Source organism: Hemicordylus capensis, chromosome 4 (assembly GCF_027244095.1).
Source record: "Hemicordylus capensis ecotype Gifberg chromosome 4, rHemCap1.1.pri, whole genome shotgun sequence".
NCBI classification, from domain to species: Eukaryota; Metazoa; Chordata; class Lepidosauria; order Squamata; family Cordylidae; genus Hemicordylus; species Hemicordylus capensis.
The window spans coordinates 53,338,263-53,361,322 of NC_069660.1; the positions used below are offsets into that span (position 1 = coordinate 53,338,263).

Here is a 23,060-nt window from a genome sequence, read left to right on the forward strand (position 1 = left end):
TAAAAATTGCACATGCAGTAGGAAATGCATGAACCTGGACTGCTCTTTTCATGTTTTTGTCATGCTCCAGTCAAAAGCCAACCCACATTAGTTCTCCATTATTTGTACAAAACTTGCTCAGATCTGGTTAGGGGAGTTCTTTTGGCCAGCTCCCCCCGGGTTCTTTGTGAGCCAAGTCACTGCTCTAATTGCCAAGTCTGTTCAGAGCAAAGAGGAAGCTAAGCCTGAAACTCCGAAGGATCAGTAATTTCCCTGTTTGCTTTTGTTCCCATGATTTATTCTATTTTCCGCTCACACACTATTGTGTATTGATTTGGAAACTCGGCAGAGAATGTCCACCAGCAAACTCCCCCCCCCGCCCATAAACGTGCAAGGAGGCTTTTCTGAAAGGAAGAATAAATCTGTTTTTAAATGCCTCTCATGATCTCTGTCCCCACCTCTGCTCTTCCCTCTCTCCTTCCTTTCCTCTCTCACACCTTAGGTGAACAAAGATCAAAATCATCTGCCAAGTGGCAAATTCTAGAAAGGTAGCCCTTAAAGGGTTAAGGATGCATCTTGATGTCCTGGAGTAGATCCATGTTGGCACTCTCAAAATAGCAATTCTTCCTTGTTTGTTTACCATGTTTCAAGAAGAAATTCTCAAAGCAGTTTGCATAGCAAAAAGAATGAGAAAATTGTTCCCTGCCCAAAAAAGCCTCATAACACAAAGAAGTCTCCACTAAAAAGATGCTGTGCTCAGCTGAATAGGGACACTGACTCTTTCTCTCATTTAATATAAGAGACACACCACTTTGGAAGATGCCTCTTTGCCCAGTTAGCAGGGAATTAGTCTAGTAGGCTAAGACTATGAACCTAAAGTAATTTTATGAAAATTTAAAGTTAAAGGAATATGGCCCCCACCAATAATGAAGGTGGGGACATAACATAGGAAGCTGCCATATACTGAGTCAGACCATTGGTCTATCTAGCTCAGTATTGTCTACACAGACTGGTAGCAGCTTCTCCAAGGTTGCAGGCAGGAATCTCTCTCAGCCGAGAATGCACTCGTATGGGCATCACTTAAGGACTTGCTGACATGTTCATGGCATGTCCTTCAGTTGCATATGAGGGGGTGTTCATCAGAATTGGTTTTGGAGCACATGTAGAGAGGCAATTTTGATGAATACCCCACACATTTTAAAGGATGTGCCAATAATGCATTCAATAATACCCTCATTCTTTCAGGGCTGTCCCTAGGGGTGTGTGGGGCTGAGGGCGAATCAGCTTGTGTGGGGCCTCCTTAACATTTCATATCATTACAGAATCATACTGATTGATGACTTACAGTGTAAATAGTGTGAGTGAAATTTTTGGACATGTTCAACCAGCTTGGACATATAGTGCATTTCTAAAGGATAAAAATAAAAAGCACAACACATGCTTCACAGTTCTCAGACCTTCTGGGTTGCAAATCAACTTGAGCATAGTGCAGTCATTCATTCATAAATAAAATAAAATAAAATATATTGTTTGTTCCAGAAGTTTTTCTAATTTTCTGCCATGAACCAAACCACTTATAGGACTTTTTGGATGGCTTTTGTAAATTAAAAATAAAAACCAACAATTTGTCCAATCCACTTCAATTTAAATATACATATTCCTCCCACCCTGCCCTACATCTCTGCTCAATACCAAAGCCCTATGCCAAGTCATTCCAGGACAGGTGATCTAAAGGCTGGGGCAGAAAGAGTGTGTGTGTGTGTGTGTGTGTGTGTGTGTGTTTTCCCCTTTTTAAAATGAAGGCAAAGGGTAGATTCTTCCATATGTGAGTGGAATGGTGGTCTAAGGTGGGGGGCTTCGGTTCCAGACATTTTTGTAATTTTCTGCCATGAAACAAGCTACTTATAGGACTTTTTGATGATTTTTTTTAAATTAAAAAAATGATAAAAACCAACAACTTGTCCAATCCACTTCAATTTAAATATACACATTCCTCCCACCCTGCCCTGCATCTCTGCTCAATACCAAAGCCCTATGGCAAGCCAATCCCTAAATATTCAAGGGTGGGATAACCACAAAAAGGAAATACATCGTATCTCCATTACTAAGCAGGCAAAGGCTGGGCTGAGCTGGGCTGGGCTGGGCAGAGGGTCTGCAGAGAGCTGTGGTGGGCAAGAGCAGTCAGTTGGGCACTCTGCCTGCCTGCCTCCTCCCTCCCCTCCCACAAAAGATCGGCTCCGGTTGGGCTGCGTGTGCGGAATGATAAGTGGCTGGGACTGGGGGAGAGAGGAGGGCAGGCTGCACTGCCGTGTGCCCAGAGTGGGGCCTGTGCTGGAGCAGAGCTCGGGGCAATCACCCTGGCCACCCCACCCTAAGGACAGCCCTGCATTCTTTAATGACACTGAGCTGGGCGTGTTCTCTGCATATCTCCACCCTTAATGGGTCAATGGGAGCCATGCTCATCTTTTGCTAATCTGTCATGTTTCAAGCCACTCAAAATGCAGGCAACATCCTTTAATGCTTGCATTGACAGACCGATACAAGCCATGTTGACAGCACATGAGTGGGGCTTCTAGGTAAGAGTCACCATGTTAAAAGACGGGAGAAGTAGGCTCCATTAGTTCTGCTGAAAGCTACTTCTTAGCTTACTTTCCACATAGAAGAGAGCCTTATGAGATTGCCTTGCTGTCCGTGTGTGTGTGTGTGTGTGTGTGTGTGTGTGTGTGTGTGTGTGTCCAAACAACTTTGCAGTGCCTGAACAAATTTGCACCAAATGTGGTATAAATGTACCACATAGGGACACCTGAAGGGCATGGTTTGTGATGATGTCATGCACCCCAGTCCAAGATGGCGGCCGCATGGAAAGCAGGCAGATTAGTTCTTACCTGAACTGCTTGTTTTAATTCGTCTTATCCCTTAAGGCAGGGGTAGGCAACCTTGGCTCTCCATCTGTTGTTGAACTACAACTCCCATCATCCCCAGCCACAATTTATTATCCCTGCCTTAAGATTTCTTGCAGGAGAGCATGACATACTTAGTGATGTGGCCGGCCTTCAAAGACCAAGTGCTAGGATGTGTCTGTGTGGGAGCTTCTCATGCTCCTAATTAGTATGTGTAACTGGCTTGATGCAATCCCTCCCTCCCACTTTTGGGGGTGGGTGGGGGACACATATCAGGCCAGCGCTGTGCTTTCCTGTGCATGGAGTGCGTCTTTCATACGCCTTCTGAGAATCCCCTACATCTTTCATACAAGCAAGTGATGCATTAGGACAGTCTCTTCACAAGCACTGTGTGGCTTGCAGGTTATCAAGTGTGGTGAATGAGACCCACAAAAACATCTGCAAAATATGCACAAACTGAGGTAATTGCCACAGTCTATGCCGCTTTTACTTCTTTCTCTGTTCTTTAATTTTTTTGCCAGTTTTAAGGCTGGGAACCTAAAATACAATTGCGAGTTTGCTGTCCTAAGTTGGAGTTCCTGACAAGAACTCTTTATCTTCCTTGTCCCACCACAACCATTTGGGATTCCACAGAATGTGCACAATGTACTGGGAGTGCCTTCTATGCAAGCCCCATTGAAATGAATAAGTTCAAAGTAAGGGCACTTTTGTGCAGTTCCTGTTTATTTCAATGCTGCTTGCTCAGAGTGCATTCAGAGTGAATTGCACACAGTAGGCATGTGCAAGCTGGGCTCGACATCAAACCGGCCCGGTTCAGGTGGTTCGAGTTTGAACCAGACTGGCCCCTGGTTCTAAGAATTGGTTCACGGACTAGTTTGGGTATACTTGTAAAGGGGAATCCAGCGACAATACTTGTAAAGGGGAATCCCCTGACATAAGGCGGGAAGGGGGGTGAGCAAAAGTAGCTTTAAATTAAAATCTGCAGTGGCAGAGAATCTTGGCAGGAGGCAGCAATCTGGGCTCCTCCAAGCCGCCCCACCGGCCTCCTGAATGACTGCCAGGCTGTCTGCAGCCCACTTTGAGCTTCTTCACATATGCAGAGGCCATATTCATTATTATTATTATTATTATTATTATTATATTATTATTTGATTTCTATACCGCCCTTCCAAAAATGGATCAGAGCGGTTTACACAGAAAATAACAAACAAATAAGATGGAACCCTGTCCCCAAAGGGCTCACATTCTAAAAAGAAACATCAGATAGACACCAGCAACAGTCACTGGAAGTACTGTGCTGGGGGTGGATAGGGCCAGTTCATGACCTCTGTGCATGCGCAGAGGCCATTTGCTTCACAAACAATTCAGAAGAAGAGAATTGCCCTTGGAAAATGAGATGCTGAAAGACTTCATGTGTAAGGATAATACTAGTTTTATAAACAAGAAGCAAATTGACCTTCTTACAAGAAAAAGAATTGCTTTCTAATTTAATTCACGCACAGGATTAGCTCTGTGGGTGTAATTGACAATGTTGTTGTTTGTAGTGCACCTGCCAATTACATTTCTAGCTTTGCCCAGATATACAGATTTTTATGTCAACATGAACTGCACGTTCAAGTGTGATCTCATGAGACACTGTAGCAGATACTCTACAGGAAGTCCACGAAATAATTTCTTCCTTGCCTTTCAATCTGTAATTTGGAAGCAAAGGGACTGAATATATTGAAGCATAATTTGTTTGCCTGCTTGCTTTTTTGCCAAGGGCTGTGTTTTCCTGTTGGGGTCTGTGATTATTGAGCAAAGCACCAAGGAAGCTACCACTCCAGTTAAAGAGTGCAGAGTTTAGTTGTTGCAGCTACTTAAGTAACACTCATGGAGATCACTGTAGAGTCTAAACTAAATAGGTTTATTAGTGAAATACATTTGGGATAGGAAAGTCCTACCCTATCTATCAGCTACATAATGAATAGGTAGGGAGAGAGAGAGAGATGTTTCCATCTTCTCTCTAGGAGGAAAGGAAGATGATTGACTCACTACAGGAAGAACCAGAGGAGTCAAAGCAGTGGTCATAGAGTAGAGGAAAGCAGGGACAGGTAAAGGAGACCCTCACTATCTACCTCAACTCCCAATGCCCCTTGTGGGCATTAGGATAATTGGTGCAAAAGGTCAATGCATTGGTACTCCATCTCCAACAATTCCTTATGTCTTTGATTTTCAACATGTGATTAGTTTCCCCTTGCTCAATAATCCGTGTTCTTTTTTGCTGCTAAAGTTTCTCATGTCAGTTGGTAACCAAGAAGGGTGACCAACATTCTGCACATTGGAACCTAGGCATTATAGACCCTCCAGGGCCACTGTGTAACATGAAAGGTGACCCTGACAGTGTGGTGTGACAGGGCAGCTACAGAATGACCAAAAATAGCTTCTAGGCCTGGCTACTTTCATTGGAAACACAACTGCTCAGAAGCCATTTTATATTATATATTATGCCTGTTCTTAAACAGCTGCACTGGCTGCCAGGGATGTGTGAACAGGTTTGATGTTCGATAAGTTTTACGTCGAACCTCTTTGGTTTGACAGTCCGGGGTCGAACCAGATCATCCCCTGTTGGGTCCAACCCCGGACCGAACACCCCCCGACACTTCGGGAGGGGCACACAGAGGCCAATCGCACAGGGGCATGGCCTCCAAAATGGCCACCGTGCCGAGCAGGAAGGCCGAACAGCCAGCTGAACCGGTTGGAGGGGGACATTAAGAAAGCCGGTGTGTGGGGGGGAAAACCTTTACGGACACCCCCCCCCAGCCAAAAATGTTCACGAACCCTCCAAAACCCAACTGGGGGTGGTTTGAGGGGGTGCCGGACTGAACCGAACCAGGCCAGCTGGTTCCATGCACACCCCTACTGGCTGCCGATATGTTCCTGGGCAAAATACATAGTGCTAGTTATTACCTTTAAAATCTTGAATGGCTCCGGTCCGGGTTAGCTGAGAGAGCTAACAGATAAAATCTCAATAAATAAAAACACATTAGAATTGAAACCACCACATCTCTGTGCCAAAACTGAGGAGATATGGGGAGGAGAGAGCATATGGGCTTGGCTCGCATTCCTGACCAAGCAACCCATGTCTTCTTCAGTCATGTAGGGGGCCACAATGGAGAAAACCCTCTCCCTGGATAGCAGGAGTGTTCCAATGCAGGACAAGGCAGTCCTTCAAACACCCAGATTCCCAGTGGTGTGGCACCTCAAAGAAACAGCAGTATGAATTGTGCTTTTAAATGAACTGTTCCAATATAAACAGTTTGTAAATCTTTGGTTTATCCAGGTGCTGTCAGACAGCCTTCCCCCCTCTCTGGGAAACTCTGGTTTCCTATAGAAGCAAGGGAAATAAAGTATGGACAAGCATTTGGTGGTAGGAGGGAAATTAGCCTCTGTGTGTCATGCAAATCCTCAAACAGTGCAAAAACTACCTAGCAAAAGCTCTTTCACACACCCCTGAATTATGTGCATTCTTACTGAAACCAAGATGCTGTTCGCATGACCAGCTTAACCCAGCTTGGGGCAGCCCAGCCGGGGTTAGGCTTGTCATGAGAAGCAGCGGGACCCTCGTGGGTCCCTCCACTCTCCACCCACCTAATCCTTTTAAGGAACCCGGCTGTTAGCCAAGGCTAAGGGTGCACTTACGCCCCATTGCCCCGGCTACCGGGTATTGTGTGTCTCCTTGGGCTGAGTTCAACCCAAGGAGACACAGAGATGGGTACATAGAGTGCCCGTCTGATGGGGAGATCCCCAACTCATCTTGCATGTTGTGCGTTGCATTGTGGGATATCTGGAGGCTGGAACAATAAGTTCCGTCCAGGGGCATAACTACAATTAGGCAGGGGGAGGCCGTTGTCTTGGGGCCCCCCGCCTTGGGGGGGCCCCTCAGAGGCTCTCCCCCACCCAGCACCACCCAGCGAGGCGTTTACGCGCAGCAGCAGCGGGACCCATCTCCTCCCAAGCCTGAAGGGGGTGGGGCCCCCAGATGCCTTCCCAGGCGTGGTGTGGTGGAACTCGGTGCCTAAGAGTGAGGGAGCAGAGCGGCGAAGGAAAAAGAGCCGCTGCGGTATGAATGGAAGGGTCCCGCGCTGCGCCCTCTTGTACCTACTCAGGGATAATTGGGGCAGAAGCGCCGCTAGGGCCAATACGCCCAAGAACCACCGAGCCCACAAAGACTCCCCCTGTAGCTCTCGCATGGCGCCAAGCTGAAGCAAGGTGGCAAAGAGAAAGTCACAACTGCGCATGCGAGGGAGAAGCCCCATTACGAAGAGTCAGGTGCCGAGTGCGCGCGTGGGAAATGCTGCTGCGCTGGTGATCTTCCCAGCAGGGCTGGTGGGGGAATGATTGCATAGCGGGTAACCAGCGGCGCTCCCCGCCACCCCCCTCGCAGGAATGCCAGGAAGGAAAACGGGTCAGTCTGCTTGGGTCGTGAGTGCGATTCCTTAGAAGTGATAGGAATTCGAGGTTATGAAGGTGGTGGAGGTGAAGAGACTTCCTTATTTTGCCACGTGCAGAAAGATGTTCGCCTTCTTTTAGCGACAAGAGCTGAGAAATCCAATAAGTGTTCTTGCCCAGCAGCCGGGACGCAAACGGAGAGGGTGACACTTACCTGTACTCTCCGGACTGGCTTGATTTGCAGGAAGGAGGGAGGCTGCTTAATTATTTGCTCGAGGAGTGCCAAGTAGCAGCCGCAACCCACAGTAACTTTATTCTGTAGTACTGTGCTGTGCCTCCATTTAGCCGCCTCACGTAGATGAGAGGGCAAGAGGATGACTGTAAACCCCCCAGCGGGTAAGAAATGGCCATGGGAGAATTTTAGGCAGGAATTAAGTGTATGTGTCAAAAGACCTTCAAAATACTGGGGCGCAGGCGGGACGGGGGGGAGAGAAAGAGAAGCAGCTCTCATTTCTTTGCCCTCTGAAGCTAGCTGACTCGCGTGCAGACCCCCCCCCCCCGTGGAGGAAGAAAAGTCCTGCAAAGAACAGCGCGCTGTGTGTCTTCTTCTTGTGTGGTAAGCGGTGACGGTGGAGGGGGCCCATTTAAGAATCTTGTCTCAGGGCCCACTCCAACCTAGTTACGCCCCTGGTTCCGTCCCTGGATCCCTCCACCCTGCTCCGTGCCTCATGGAACTGTGCCTCATGGAGCAGGCTGTCCACATGGGCGCACCCAGAACAGACGGTTTGGTTGTCTGAGGGGAAGGTGGGTTAAGAGCAGCTTCCCCCTGCCGTGCCCTACCAGCCCACCCTCTAGCTATTGTGAGAATCGCCTCTAGATTTCCTGATGTAGCAAAAAGGTCGGAAACGAAAGGCTACCTCTGAGAAACAGGGAAAATACTCCCAGAAGGTCCTCAGTCAATTCCCAAATCAGTTATGTAGATTTGACATAGTAGAGTCCTTGTGTTCCATCTGAATAGCCCCTAACCCAACCACCACACTACCAAGCCCACTACCTGGAAATCCCCTTTGTATTTTGAATTTCTCCACTTTGCAGAGGAACTTGCAGAGGGCAGAACCCTGTGAACATTCCCCTCTCCTAGACATGTGTGACTTGCTTCATTTCTGTGAGGTTTCTGTTGTGGGAGCATTTTTCCACAGTACCCTTGATACAGCATGGTTCTTGGGCGTCGTGGGAGAAAATGGCAGCTCTCTTTGGCCAACACGGTGTTCAGGGCATTGTGGGGGAGCACAGGGTGGTCTCCAGAAGGCAGCCGAAAGGATGAGCTCTGAGGCTTCTTTTACAGTTCTGGTGGTGGTGGGTGGGGGAGACCCTACAGTTTAGCTGCACTGCTATGTAAACTCCCTCCCCTGTTCTGAAAACTATTATTATTGTTTTGTTTATATGCCACTTTTCCACAGAAAAGTTCTCAAACAGGTTTACAAGGGGGGAAAAAACAACAGGAAGAAGATGGGCTTACATATGAGGATGAATGGCAAGAATAACACATCAGTCATGTGTTCTCATTCATACTCTTGGCATTTGTTTTATGAATTAATGAAAATGAATAGAATGGGCTACATTGGTTTGTTTTCCATTTCTTCTGAAAATGAATACAAATTCCTGTAAGACTGTACGCACAGCATTACCAGCTCTGTATCGCCAAGCCTGGTGTATTTGAGCCAGCACACTTTATAGCCAAACTGAAATTAGTTTAGACCAGGCCAGGCATCAGGTTAGAAGGCATTTCCTTATCAGATAGCTAACCTACCTCACAGGATTGTTGTGAGGAGAAACATAACCATGTACAACACTATGGACTCCTTGGAGAAAGAGCAGGCTAGAAATGTATGTATACATAAATAAATGCATCTTAACTTCCATGAGCAGATGGAAGTTCTTACCCAGGCAGGAACTTCCCCACTCGCTCCCTCTGATACTCCCTGTTCCTCCTGAAAATCCTCTCTTGAGAGCTGGGGAGGTTGGGAACAAATTGCCAAAAATCGGGAAGATGCATATTGCACAAACTTCCCCCTACTTGTGTAAGTTAGGGTTCAAAACACTGCATTTCTATATTTTTGGCACACTGTGGAAACTGAATGTATAGACAGGATTATTTCAAAGTTATAATACTTGCAAAATATTGTTAGGGTGAGTTTTAAAAAATATTTTCAACTTCCAGCTATTTGTGATTCCTTCTTCTACAGCTAACGGATCTGGACACTTGCTTTCAAAGTGAAATCAGCAGAAATAACAATATGTTTCATGTATCTCCCAGAGTTTGTGTTCTACAAAAACTAATGACAGTTGTCAATGCCATAAATTCTGTGTGCTTATCATTTCTTCCTTGTCCAAATGTATTTATTTCCTTTGAAGAAATTGTGTGGGTTGGGGGGCGGGGCGGGAAGAGTTCAGTATCTTGGCAATTTTTAAATGAACTATTTCATTTCTCTCCCAAGTTACTAATAGTGCTGCACTTTCTTTTTTCTTTCTTTCTTTCTTTTTTGCAACAAATATCTAAAACTGTTCTCATTTCTCCTTAGCCCCAATGGCAGGCACTATTAATTCATTTGCTATGCTTGCTGCCCATATCATTTCCTTGCAAGTCTCAAACTGATTCTGCACTTTTCTCTTGAGTGCCCTACATTTTTTTGCCATTTTGAGCGCAGACATTTGGAGCTTACTTGCAGAAATATGCTAAGAACTCAGTGCTGTTTCTGGGCAGACCAAGTGGATGCAGACCAAGAGGATAGTTCGAATATGCAGCTCTCGTTTCAGGTTGTTTTTTGTGATTTGGGGTAATTTGATCTGGGGTGGAGAGCTGGTCTTGTGGTAGCAAACATGAATTGTTCCCTTTACTAAGCAGGGTCTGCCTTTGTTTGCATTTGGATGGGAGTCTGCATGTGAGCACTGTAGTGCCATGGGGCCATAGTCTCTCAGTGGAAGAGCAGAAGGTCCCAGGTTCAGTTCCGGGCATCTCAATATAGGGCTGGGAGAGACTCCTGCATGTAACCTTGGAGAGCTGCTGCCGCCGCCAGTCAGTGGAGATGATATTGAGCTAGAGGGACCAATGGTCTGACTCTGTATAAGGCAGCTTCCTATGTCTCTAAACTCCCAACCAAATTGTTCCCAGTGGCTGCCTGAACTTACCAACTGTACAAGAATAGAGAATGCCCCCAGGGCATATCAAGAGGTGTAGCAAGGTTGAAGTGAACCCTGGGGTCAGGAGCACACCCGGCAATTTTGGTGCTCAGGCCAAAATTTGGGGGCCCCGCTACCCTGAAACCTGTTTTTGGGGAGGCCTCCTGCCATGCCGAACCTCTTTTTTTAATTTCAGCGGCCGGGAGGTGAGGCCAACAGTCCTTCTCCCCCTACCTGGCGGCAGCAGCGGCAGGAGTGATGCTGAGCCTCTCTGTTTGGCCCAGCGATTCTTTCTAACCATGAGGTGTGCCTGCGCAGTTGAGAGAGACCGTTGCAAGCCTGTGAAGCCTGTGGGTCATGCCAGGCCATGCAGACACTGATTGCACGGGCATGGCGGCCTCCAAAATGGCTGGCACACTGGAGGGGGAAGGCACAAATGGGCTGAAGAGCCGGCTGAACGGGACAGTTTGGGAGGCAAGGAGGCCTGCGGGGGGAGGGGGACCCCACCGGATCCCCCTGACACCTAGAGCAAGTCCCCCAGAGTGGGTAAGGTCTCAAAATATATATATGCTCAGTTCGACCCCGAGCATGTTCAACGTCAAACCTGTTTGCACATCACTACTCTGGGAGACAGAGAAGCAGAGCTTGGTGGCTAATAGCCAATCAAATTCTCAACCAGGAGCATAGAACTGGGGAAGCACAGTGGCTAAGATATTAAGCTATGAATCGGGAAGCTTTGCATTTTTTCTGTGCCATTAGTTACCAAGGCAAGTCATCCTCTGCCTTTCCTGTGCAATGTGGGGATTGATGATGGTCATTGCCTCCCTTGCAGCACCGTTGTGTCAATTACCATGTAATATGTGATGCACTCTGAACACTCCTAGAGGAACCTCAAGTTACCTTTAAAAATATCTAATGTTGGTTGGAATGGAAAACAATTATTAAAGGTGGTGACTGTTTCAAAGCCTTTAAAAGGCAGCATGCTATTTTTATTGCTTAGCCGTTAAAAACCAAAAAAGGATTTCATTGTTCTTTACTTTATTGCACTTCTATAAGACGTTAAATTAGTTTTGGTTTAGGCCAGTGTAGGTGATTTTAGAGCCATCTTTGTGTCACATGAAAAGCACTGTGAGTGTAGAGCAAGATGATAACTTTATGTTAAAAGGTGGCAAAAATTTCATGTGATTGTGTAGCAAATTGCGAAAATATTCTGGCATATTATTATTCTTGACACCATTGACAGAAAACACAAGAGCAGAAGCTGGAGCATGCATACAAGTGGTTTCCCACTGTAGTCCTCTTCGGGGGACAGGATTAATTTATCTCCCCAAAAGGTAATGTATCTCAGACTAGATATATTAGCACTTACATTTTTTTTCCCCTAGGTATAAAATAGGGTAAAAGGGAACTAGCTTGAATTAGTTGTTTCATGTAAAAAAAAAATTGGCTTGCAGATCAGAACATTTAGAAGTCATTCACACAATCAAAAACTGGTTCAACTGGGTTTGGGAATGGTGTCTGCTCCCAATTTTTGGTTGTGTGTAAGCAAGGTAGGAGGAAAACCTGGGTAGAAGTGATTGTGTGAAAGCAAGGTGGGAGGAAAAACTACCCAGGTTTTCCTCCTACCTTGCTTCCACACAATCACTTCTACCCAGGTTTTCCTCCTACCTTACTTCCACACAACCGAAAATTGGGAGCAGACACAGTTCCCAAACCTGGGTAGAACACAGTTTTTGATTGTGTGAATGACCTCTTAGTGTGATTCCTCTAGAGTCAACCTCCTTGAAACTGAATCCAAATCTCTGTCTTGCACTTTTCCAGTTTTGCACATGCTTTCTTTTCCAGCAGGGACGGGGGAGGAAAAGATACTTTCAGATCTTTAGTTACTTCTGTGACTAATGAAGCAATAAAAATAAAAATAAATAAATTGTATGAGGCCCTTTTTCTTTTGCTTTAGAGTAGGACATTAAATGGTTTGTATTTGGACAGCACATTATACCTACCCAGAAATGCCATGTGCACAATTACATCGGTAGTTTAAGCAACGTATGGGTCTTTTGTTTTGCCGTGTTCAGTTTGATGCCAGTCAGCAAATCTGCCATCGCCTTTGGCCATCTCCACGCTCTGCACGTTGCTGTTTACAGTTGTGTAATTTAAACAGTCAAAATGATGATTTGCCTGTTGCCGCTGCTTCCTAAACTGGAGTCCAATGGCTGCTGAAGAAAATCTGTTAGCATGTGTTGTTTTCCACCAACAGATTGGGCCTGATGGATAGGTGCTCACCTCCCTCTCTTCCTCCCCGCCCCCCTCCTCTTTTCTTTTATGGCCCTAAGAAGCTGTCATTTAGACTGAAGCATGATTGCTAAGTAGCTCCCCCTTTATGACTGATGGAGGCTTCAGATTTACAACAGGGAAGAAACGAAAGATTGACTTATTAGCCATGCAGCAGCCCAATTGGCTTTTGCAGAGATCTCTCCATATCCGTCTCTACCCACATCTCTAGTCCTTCCCCAGCCTCCCCAAACATCCCCCCCGCTCTGTTCTCAAGTGTTAAATTATTACATGGGGGAAAATAATCTATTACATTTGGACTATAGGGGCACTTCTGCACCAATCACTTGCTGGCTATCGTACTGGCATTAATCAGCTAGAGATGCCAAAGTGCAGGAATGAGATGTTGCCTACAGGCGCTCTCATTGTTTCCCCGTCAGCCATAAATATGGGCTCATAAATATGTAGATCTCCTCTTCTGTGAAAGAGTGAAGTGACAAGTTCAGGAGATGAAGGGAGCTGAGATCAGGGTAGAGTGGAGTTTTTCTGCCTGCCAGGGAGCAACGAGATATAATGCTGGCATTACAAGCAAGAGGCAAGCATATAATAAAGCTTAATATGGGTGGGTAAGAGGCAGTGCTGAACCCCTGGGGAGGAGCTATAGCTCAGTGATAGAGTCCATGCAGAAGGTCCCAGGTTCAGTCTTCTGAAGGCAGCAGGACTAAGAGGACCATTTCCTGATACCCTGGAGAACCTCTACCAGCCAGAGCAGATAATACAGGACTAGCTGGAACATAGGAGGGTGAATTGTTCCAGAGTCCATCAAGCTCTGAATTGCCTACAGGGGGAGTAGATGGGAAGGCAGGCACTTACCTGCCTCCTCCCCAATGACAAAAGCCTCCCCTGGGCTCTGCAGCTCACATGCCCACATGAGCAGCATGGTGGCAAGCTCCAGAAATCTGATGGGAGGGGGAAAACTCGGGCTGGGTCCTCCAGGATCCCACAGTGCAATGTGTGAGAAGTGGAATGACTACCCTCAGCATTGCAGCAGTTCTGCTCTGCCTGGCCCCTCCCTGCCATGCCCAGGAGCAGTGTTTGAAGCAGTGGTGGCACACATGACTAAGGAGGAGGAAAGGGGTTTGTTCTCTTCCTACCTTACTTTTAACCTGGTAGTCAATCTGTGACGGAGCTTCTGGCTCAGGAGGGCTCCTGCTGACACAGACTGTCAGAGCTATCTGGGTAGAAGAGGATTAACCCATGTAGCTCTGATCATGAGAACAGCCCCACTGACTGGCAGATGCTCTCCAAGGTTTCAGGCAGGAGACTTTCCCAGCCCTACCTGGAGATGCCAGGGATTGAACCTGGAACTTTCTGCACACAAAGCAGATGCTCTAACACTGAGGCAAGTCTCACGATCAGTGAGACTCGCTGGGAAGGGGTTTGCGGGGAGAGCGAGCTTAGCCCCTAATCCATCCGCTTTTGGTGGATCGTGAGACTCTCCTCTCTAAGTCCTTAGTTGCCTGATTCAGCATAAAGCAGCTTAATGTATTCATCTGTAATCCTACAAACACACACATACACACACACACACTTACTTTCGTACTGGAAATGCCATATTTTAGCTGCTTTTCTCCCAGTGAAAGTTACTTCCAGTCTCATAATCCCACCAGGAGAAAAACAAAATTCAAAAAGTAATAATTTGGGGGTGAACGAAAGCAAATGAGAGGCTGCAGCTTTCCCAATAACCAGAGGGGGCCCTTTCATGAGGCTGTAACCTAGGGCAGCCAGTTATTGAGGTGCCAACAAGGCCTTGCTGCTGCAGAACTTGGAAGTTTTTATAAGTCTTCATTTTTAGCTTTTAAAATAACTTAATTTCAAATTTTAAAAGCTAACTTTTAGCTTGGGATTTTTAATTTGCTTAATTTTATTCGTCTGGTTTTATAACTCTTTAATAAATGTTGTGAGCCACCCCAGCAGTAGTGTACCAGAGGGGCGGGGTATAAATGGTTTAAATAAATATATCAGCTCGAGGAGGCTATTGCCAACCTTCCTTTTGCTTCCAAAGCTTGCAAAAGTCTGTTTTGAAAAGGGCCTGGCCCCCAGCAGGGTTGTCTAGTAAGGCAGCATTTGGAGTATTGGGGCCACCGCTGCCTCTCTCCTCCACCCATGCTTAACTTTGAACTGCTCCCCACCCCACTGCTGTATAGAGATTCAGCATCAAGCCCAATTCTGCATGTCATGTTGAGTTTGGCCGTAGTTCAGCCTGATCAGTGACGTTCAAAAGTACTTGTCTTGCTAGATGATTAAAAGACTGCTGTGGTGGACTGAGGATGAATTCGCACACACGGATGCTTGTCCTTTAATGATTCCAGTAGCAACTAATGACTAGTATATGCAAAGCAGCCATCGCAGATCAAAGACCGAGTTTCCTTTTCCCCCTGCTGCACATCATCTCAGACTCAGTGATTTTCACTGGAAGTGGTTCATGCTTTCAGCTGTGGGTGACAAAGTGATCAGTCTTGGACTAATGAAATAGCAAGTGATGCACAAGCTTATGTGAATCAGCCGTTTCTCCTTTTAATACAGTTCATGCCTATGTTGCAAAAGCCTATCCTACACAAGACTATTAAGGTTAAATGCGAGCACTACTTTCATTTGTTGGTGTTTGTTTTTAAAGGAAAAACATGTTCTGCATCTGACCAGAATGTCACGCCATCCACATGCAAGTGTTAATGGGCTTGTGTTCTTCGAAATGCAGCATACACCATTGTTAGAAACTGACACATGTGGTTATTTCTAAGGTTGCAAAATAAAAGTGATGCCCACAAGCACAGAACAGTGAGAAAGGGCAAGAGGGCTAGCGGGGAGGAAACCTTAAAATGCTTACCTCCCCGCAGAAAATCCAGTCCTGTTCTTTAAGTGGGCGGATTGTCTGCCCGGATTATTACTGTCTGCTGCAAGTAGCTCCAAGGGTCAGAGTGCCGGACGCATTGCCCCATGTCTCCCCCCACCCACAGAGCTTGTGTGGTGCATTATGGGGATCCCCCTCCCCAAAGCCAGCCAGGAGCCCCACAGGCAGGGCAGGAAGACGATCAGTAAAATGGGGGTAGGGGAGCGCTCTCTCTCCTAACCTCGTTTTGGAGGGTGGCTCCATAGGCGGGTTTGCCATTGCGGTGCTGCCAAGACTCACCCAGAGTCACCCAGCTTAGTTTCATGGCTGAATGGGGATTTGAACTCAGGTCTCCCCAGTCCTAGTCCAGCACTCTAGCCACTACACCATGCTGGCTCTTTTTTGCCCAGAAATGTATCAGCATCCAGTGTAGTACTTTCAACACAGGAGTAATATGGTCTCTCCTAGATGACCCAGAGACCAGTCTGGCTGCCACTTTCTGAACCAACTGCAGTTTCCAGCACAAAGGCAACCCCACATAGAGTGTATTGCAGTAATCAAGCCTAGAGGTTACCAGCATATGTACCACTGTTCTGAGGTTGTTCATCTCAAGAAACGGGTGCAGCAGGTGTATCAGCCAAAGCTGATAGAAAGCACCTCTGGCCACCAGAGCCTCACCAACCTGGGACACCAGGGAGAGGTTTGGATCCAGAAGCACCCGCAGACTGTAAACCTGTTCCTTACAGGGGAGCATGACCGCATCCAGAATGGGAATATCAAAATCTTCTCCCAAGTTCCCACCCTGCACAATACGTACCTCCATCTTATCTGGATTCAGCCCAAGTTTGTTATCCCTCATCCAGCTCATCACCGCCTCCAGGTAGGTATTTAGGGAGGTTATGCCTTTTCCCAATAATGTTGACATGGAGAAATAGATTTGGGTGTCATCAACATATTGATCACGCTGCACCAAAACTCCCGATGATCTCTCACAGTGGTTTTATGTAGAGGTTAAACAACATTGGAGACAATATGGAGCCCTGAGGAACACTGTACAAAAGTTCAGATTTTGAAAAGCAGTCTCCAAGAGACACCATCTAGAATCTGCCTCTGAGGTAGGAGTAGAACCACTGCAAATCAGTGCCTCCCACCCTCAATCCCCTCAGACATTCCAGAAGGATATCATGGTCAATAGTATCGAAGGCTGCTGAGAGATCCAAAAGACCAACAGAATCACACTCCTTCTGTCAATTTCCAATTGGAGATCATCCATCAGGACAACCAAGGCTATCTCCACCCCATAGCCCGCCCAAAAGCCAATATGAAATGGGTCTAGATAATCAGTTTCCTCCAAGTCCATCTGGAGCTGGGAGGCCACCACCTTCTCAATCACCTTGCCCAGCCACGGAAGGTTGGAGACAGGCCTGAGGTTGCTTAGCTCTGAGGGATCCAGGCCAGGCTTCTTTAGAAGTGGTCTAATGATTGCCTCCTTAAGACGAGGAGGCATCCTGCCCTCCCTCAGGGAAGCATTTATAATATCTTCCAGGCCGTCTACAACAGTCTCCCTGCCAGATAGTATAAGCCCTGTCGGGCAAGGATGTCCCCACTTCACTTGAAAAACCAACTAGGCTCTAGTTTGCAGCTGGCAAACTGTTCATCTGGTGTTGCAAAACCCAGGCCCCGTGAGGTGAGTGAGGCATTGCTGTTGCCAGGTTTAACCAGGCCTGCTGTTGCTTTGTCTTGAAGCATCCACAATGAATTGTTCACCTCAGCAGGGTTCACCCTGGTTTGCATTTGGATAGGTGAATGTGAGCACAGTCTATTCCCCTTAGGGGATGGGGCTCAGTGGTAGACTCCTGTTTGAAACCATGGAGAGCCACTGCCAGTTAGTGTAGACAATAATCAGCTAGATGGACTAATGGTCTGTCATGGTATAAGGCAGCTTCCTATGTTCCTAGATAGACTTGGCGGGCTGGGGGGTGGGAAACATACTCTGATGAAACATAGAGGCAAGTCAGTAGGAATCGAACACAGAATCTGTGATTGACTGTGCTGTGGCCCCATTGGCTCTAGTGGGGCAGCTACAGTGTGTGATTTCATTTCCCTCTACAGGGAATGGCACAAGGAAGTCGCAAAGGTGATAATGTGGGCAGAGGGAGATGAGTGTAACATACGGTCCAGGATGAAAGATGCATTTGTCAGCTCTGCTGTATGTACACAGCATTCTGGAACTGAATTGGTAGGCTTCAGTATTATCTTGAATCTGTGACAGGCAAGAGTTGAAGGCTACAAACCTTGGATTTCTGACCTTGAGCAGCAGAAGCTGCAATGTTTCTTTCAGGTTTGTAAGAGCACAAGGAACGGATGGAGATGGCTGCTGGAAGATGGGAGGGCACAGGAAAGGAGTTTATTCTTCCTGCTGCAGTGCAGTCTGTTCCTGAAGCCCTGGGGGAAATGAAGAGCTTCCTTTTTCTTGCTACCTGCCAGAGCAGACACTTCATGCATGCTTGACAAAGAGTTCTGTGTGTGCTTGCCGTATCCCAGTTCCACAAATCTGGGCCGCTTAACTTGCATATTATGCAAATAGCTTGCCAGCTGTACAAATCAAAGAGATGAATGTGGGTGTTTTTTACCACTTGTTTTGTGTTTTGCTCCTGGCACACTGCACAATAGTTTGGGGGAAGGAGCTGTGAAAAGATAACCTGTTTGTTCCTGCCAGGAGAGAGTGGTCTTTCTCTGTCTGCCTTCTCTGGGCATGACAGTACCCTGGGAAGAGATGGGCAAGTTGCTGTTTCCTCCTCTCCCTGCTTCTGCTGCATCAGCAGCACATGGCTGTACAGTTCCTCCTTAATGATGTGAAGTTATTTATACCACCTAAACACTTGGTCTCCAGGCATACAAATTATGGTCTTGTGATATTGTCCCATTTGCTAAATGGGTTTGCCCCTGGTTTGCACTTGAATGAGAGATGGGAATGCTGTGAGATATTCCCCTTGGGGGATGGGGCCACTCTAGGAAAAGCAGCTGCATTCTTGCATGCAGAAGGTTCCAAGCCCTCCCTGGCACCTCCAAGATAGGGCTGCCTGCAACTTTGGAAAAGTTGCTGCCAGTTTGTGTAGACAATACTGAGCTAGATGGACCAGTGGTCTGACTTTGTAGAAAGCAGCTTCCTACGTTAGTTGGAAGCTACATTGATCAGTCCATATTTTCTCTCTGGCTTCATAGTCTGAAAACCTGGTGCCAAGGCCTCCTTAGAATTTGCTTATGGCAAGCCATAGGTGGAAAAGAGGGTTCAGTATCATCTGTGTGCCCCCTTTGTTCTTTAATGCAAACCTCCTCCCCCTTCTATTGGGCAGGCAGTTCCATTTCTTCCTAATCCCCAAAACTGAACACTATCATATCCCACCCCCACCCCCGAACTTCTACCAAGGTTTTGTGCACTCAAAACATCATCCAGAGTTTTTGGATAGTGTTGTGCTATTTTGTGTCCTTTGGAACCTCATCTAGAGGGTTCACAAAGCCTCTAGACACAGCTGGCACCATTGAACAATTGGAAAGAGAACACCAAGAACTCTTGCCTGAAGGGATTTTTGTGGAAGCCATGTGATTTACTCTGTCAGATCTCATCTGGAAGTACATGAATAGAAAAGACAAAATAGTAAACTGTTTTAGCAGTGGGGTACAAACTCATCTTGGTGTATTTACTATCTCCATTTTACTGGGTCTTAAGTTCTTTGGTGCATAATTGCACTGCCACTTGCAAATATTGTTCAAATTGCTTAAGTATGACATATGAGTTGCTCATAGAAGCCAGAGTATAACTGAACTACTTAATTCACCTGTTGTTTTTTAAACATGTACATGGAAATGTGTGTTTCAGGCTTCATGTGTACAGTGAGTATCACATGAGTATCACGTCTTGATATTAATAAAGGGGTGTATCTAACTAGGATTCTTAGATCAAGAATAGGCAGCCCTCCAGCTGTTCGTGAACTACAACTCCCATCATTCTCAAACAAAATTTATTGTGTCTGGGGATGATGGGAGTTGTAGTTCAACAACAGCCATTTGCACACCTCTGTCCTAGATGGTCTTGCACCTCATTTCACTAAGATATGCCTATTACTGGTTCAGCAACATAATGCAATGTTTCAAAACTTACTTGGCATCCCTCTGTGATTATTCAGGGCTGAAAATGGCCATTAAATCTGAGGGATCAGACTTTATCCTGTCTGGTGCAAATTCCAACTAGAGGCTAGAATTAGGAACCTCTTTGGAATGAGATGAAAGCAGAGGCACTCTTACCCCTGGACCTTGGGGGCAAAGCCCACGGCCTCCACACACACACCCTATCCTCTTTAGTCTCTTCTGGGTGGTATGGTTTGTGCCCTCAAGAATCTACGTGTTAAAACATGATGCTAAACTTGCAATGGGGTGGGGGGGGACCTGCAAAGCCATTTAGGTTCAGGCTCCAAAATTATCTAGGTGCACATCTGGATGAAAGTATTTTGAAGACCATCAGTGAACATTAAGTATTTTTAAAATCATAACAATACCGTAAACAAAATTTTAATGTTTGAAAATTAAATATTTTATCAGTGGAGAAAGAATAACAATCATCTTTATGCCACAGTGCATGGTAGAATCAAGTATTTAGGAAGCTGGCTTGTTTAGATTGTGTTTCTGGGTAAAACTAGCACAGCATCCTGGATGAGGTTTGGGGGAGACATCACAATTTTAATTTGGGGGGTGTTAATAGGAACCTCAATTCGAGATGTCTGTTTCATCTTTAAATGAGGTGTCACAAAACCTGAGGTTTGTGGCACAAAACAGAAAAACACAAAGCTCTAAATGAGGTTTTGAGTGGATCCCCTTGTGGTTAGGAGGGGATATAACAATACTCTTTTAAAAATAAAACCCCAGCATTTACTAGGAACCCTAATTTGAGATGTCTGCTACACTCTTAAGTGAGGCAGCACATAATGGGGGATTTGTAGTACAAATCTCTGGTTGATATTTTTTTGGGGGGGTAACTAGTCACCCCAACTTGAGGTGCCCATTATACCCTTAAATGAGATGGCACAAAACTTGGGAGCAGGTTTTTTTTTTTGGGGGGGATATGGCAATTTTAATTGTGGGGGTTAAATGGGAACCCAGGTTGAGATGTTCATTAACAGATGTTGAGATGTTTGGGGTTTGTGGCACAAAATGGTACAAAACCAGCACAAAACTTAGGTAGAAGTGTTGTGGGGCGGGATATGTCAATGTTCGTGGTTGGGTGGGTTAGGAGGAAATGGAACTGGGGCAGGCCATTTCAAATCCATAGACCTGCCACTGTCACATGTATTGGATAATGATATTATCCAAGATGAATCAGAGATTGGAAGGCGAAGTCAGATTCCTGAGGTCTGATTCTACCCCACTGCTTTTTCAGCATTAGATATGGATCCCATCAAAGAAGCAGCAGAATTATTCTTTATGGAGCATTCTGAGAGAGTGGCTCAGTTTTGAGTAACAGAATAATCTATTTGTGGGAATTAACTAGAAAAACAAATGCTTCCATGGTTGCTACATCCCACATAAAAAGCAATGTTCTCTCTAATTTTTTTCATCTGTGTGCGGGATGAGTTTTGTTCTGGGTGGCAGTATCAAGGCAGTGTGCGCACCTGCATTCAGAGTGGGGCCTTCCTGATTCAACCTGAGTGGGATCAAAAATTAACTGAGCGGACATCAAAAAATGTGTGAGTGTGCACACAGGTGCACGCCTTAGAGGGAACACTGCTTTCCTGTTGTTCTCAGCACAAAGTGAAATGTGTTAGGTCTGGGATGTAACTGGCAATCTTTCTGTGTGTTTCAGGGGGTCTGAAGGCACCAGCCAAGATGAAGTGGCATTTCCCCTTCTCAAAGTCGGAAGCCAGGCTAGCTGTTACCCCCCACCACAATGCTACCCCCACCACAACAGTGACACCAGTAGTGTCAATGGATAACTCAACAGAGTCCTCAGCGGGGAGCAAGGAGGATGTCTTTGTCAAGATTAAAGAAAAGTTCATGAATCAGATAAACAAGATTCCCTGTAAGTAGCTCACATCTCTTGGCCCTGCCTTGGAAACATCTAAAAATGTTGTAGTATATCTAGGAACTGCTTGTCCATTTTAAAGTGTGTCGTAGGTTGGTGCTGCCTTGAATGTCCTCTTTTCTTTGACTCTCAAGAATAAGGCTTTCAGTTATTTGTGGTGTGAACTGTAGAATCACGGACTGTTTAGACCTGCCAAAATCAGGAGTCTTGCTTCTCCACCGTGGCCCCTCATTTTTGGAATGCCCTCCCAGAAGGGCTTCATCAGTCTTGCTCTTTCCTTAGTTTTTAAAAGAACTTTAAAACCCTCCTTTTAAAAGAAGACTTTAAAGACTGGCTATGATTATCATCTCATTTTAATCCTGGCTCCTTTTATCTGTTCTGTCTTTTATTTTGTTTTACTCTCTTCTTTAAATCTTGGATTTTATAATTGTAAAATTATTGTAAGCCACCCCGAGCAACAGTGTGCTGGAATGGCAGGATCTAGATATTTTAAATGATAAATATTCTGTGCCATAAAACATGATGGGTAGCTGTGTTGGTCTGTTAGAAAAAATAAAACAACACCAGAATCACAAGCCCCCTTTATTAAGAATAAAGATATTACCCTCTTTGGGTCTTTTGGATTTGTCCAAACAATGTTGTTTAGAAAAGGTGATGGAGCGATACTTTCACCTGAGTGGTTTTCTACTAAAAGCAGATGGAGTTCATTCGAAAATATATAGAAGATACTGGTGATAATTTTCCAGACTGAAGCAATGGAGAATGATGTGAAAGTTTTATTTATTGTTAGCCTACTGTAGCGTTAGGATGGTGTTAGGATGCTGCTGTGCATGTCAAAGGCAATCTCAGGGCTGCTGTGGAGGCGGGCTGTTGTGAAATGCTTCAGAATGGTGCACAGGCACTTCCTTCGCCAATGGAAGTAGCACAGAGCAAGTGCCCATGCACTGTCTTAAGGAGATTCACAGCAGCCCGTCTCCGCAACAGCCCCAGGTCTGCCATTTACATGAGCAGCAGCCTTCCTAATGCCAAGGTTAGACTGTGCGGAATGTCAACCACGAAGAAGATGCCAGCGGAATAAATGAGAAAACACATCTATTGCAAGCCTCTCGTTATTAAGCTTTAAGAAACCACCCAGAGTGATGCAACTCATAGAAAAACCAAAGTCGTCTTTACTAGGAAAATGCTTTCTCAGTGGGGGTCAGGCACAGGGGACAGGTTTGGTTCCCACCCAAAAGGAAAGAGCTACAATTCACTTACCTATGAGAAAGTAAAGGTGTGTGCTCATTGTCAGGATGCTGCATTACCTGGTTGCTTGCGTGGCCCCATGGAGTCT

At 45.9% G+C, this 23,060-nt stretch overlaps 1 protein-coding gene across 7 annotated transcripts in view; it reads left to right on the forward strand.

Moving 5' to 3' along the window:
• SYT2 (synaptotagmin 2) overlaps nt 1-23,060 on the forward strand; it is a 221,367-nt gene that overhangs the window by 165,618 nt on the left and 32,689 nt on the right. For all 7 annotated transcript variants that reach the window (XM_053247071.1, XM_053247078.1, XM_053247072.1 and 4 more), the window contains one exon: nt 21,509-21,724. In XM_053247071.1, the coding sequence (XP_053103046.1) occupies nt 21,532-21,724 (193 nt within the window). In that variant the 5' untranslated portion in view covers nt 21,509-21,531. The remainder of the gene's footprint in view (nt 1-21,508; nt 21,725-23,060) is intronic.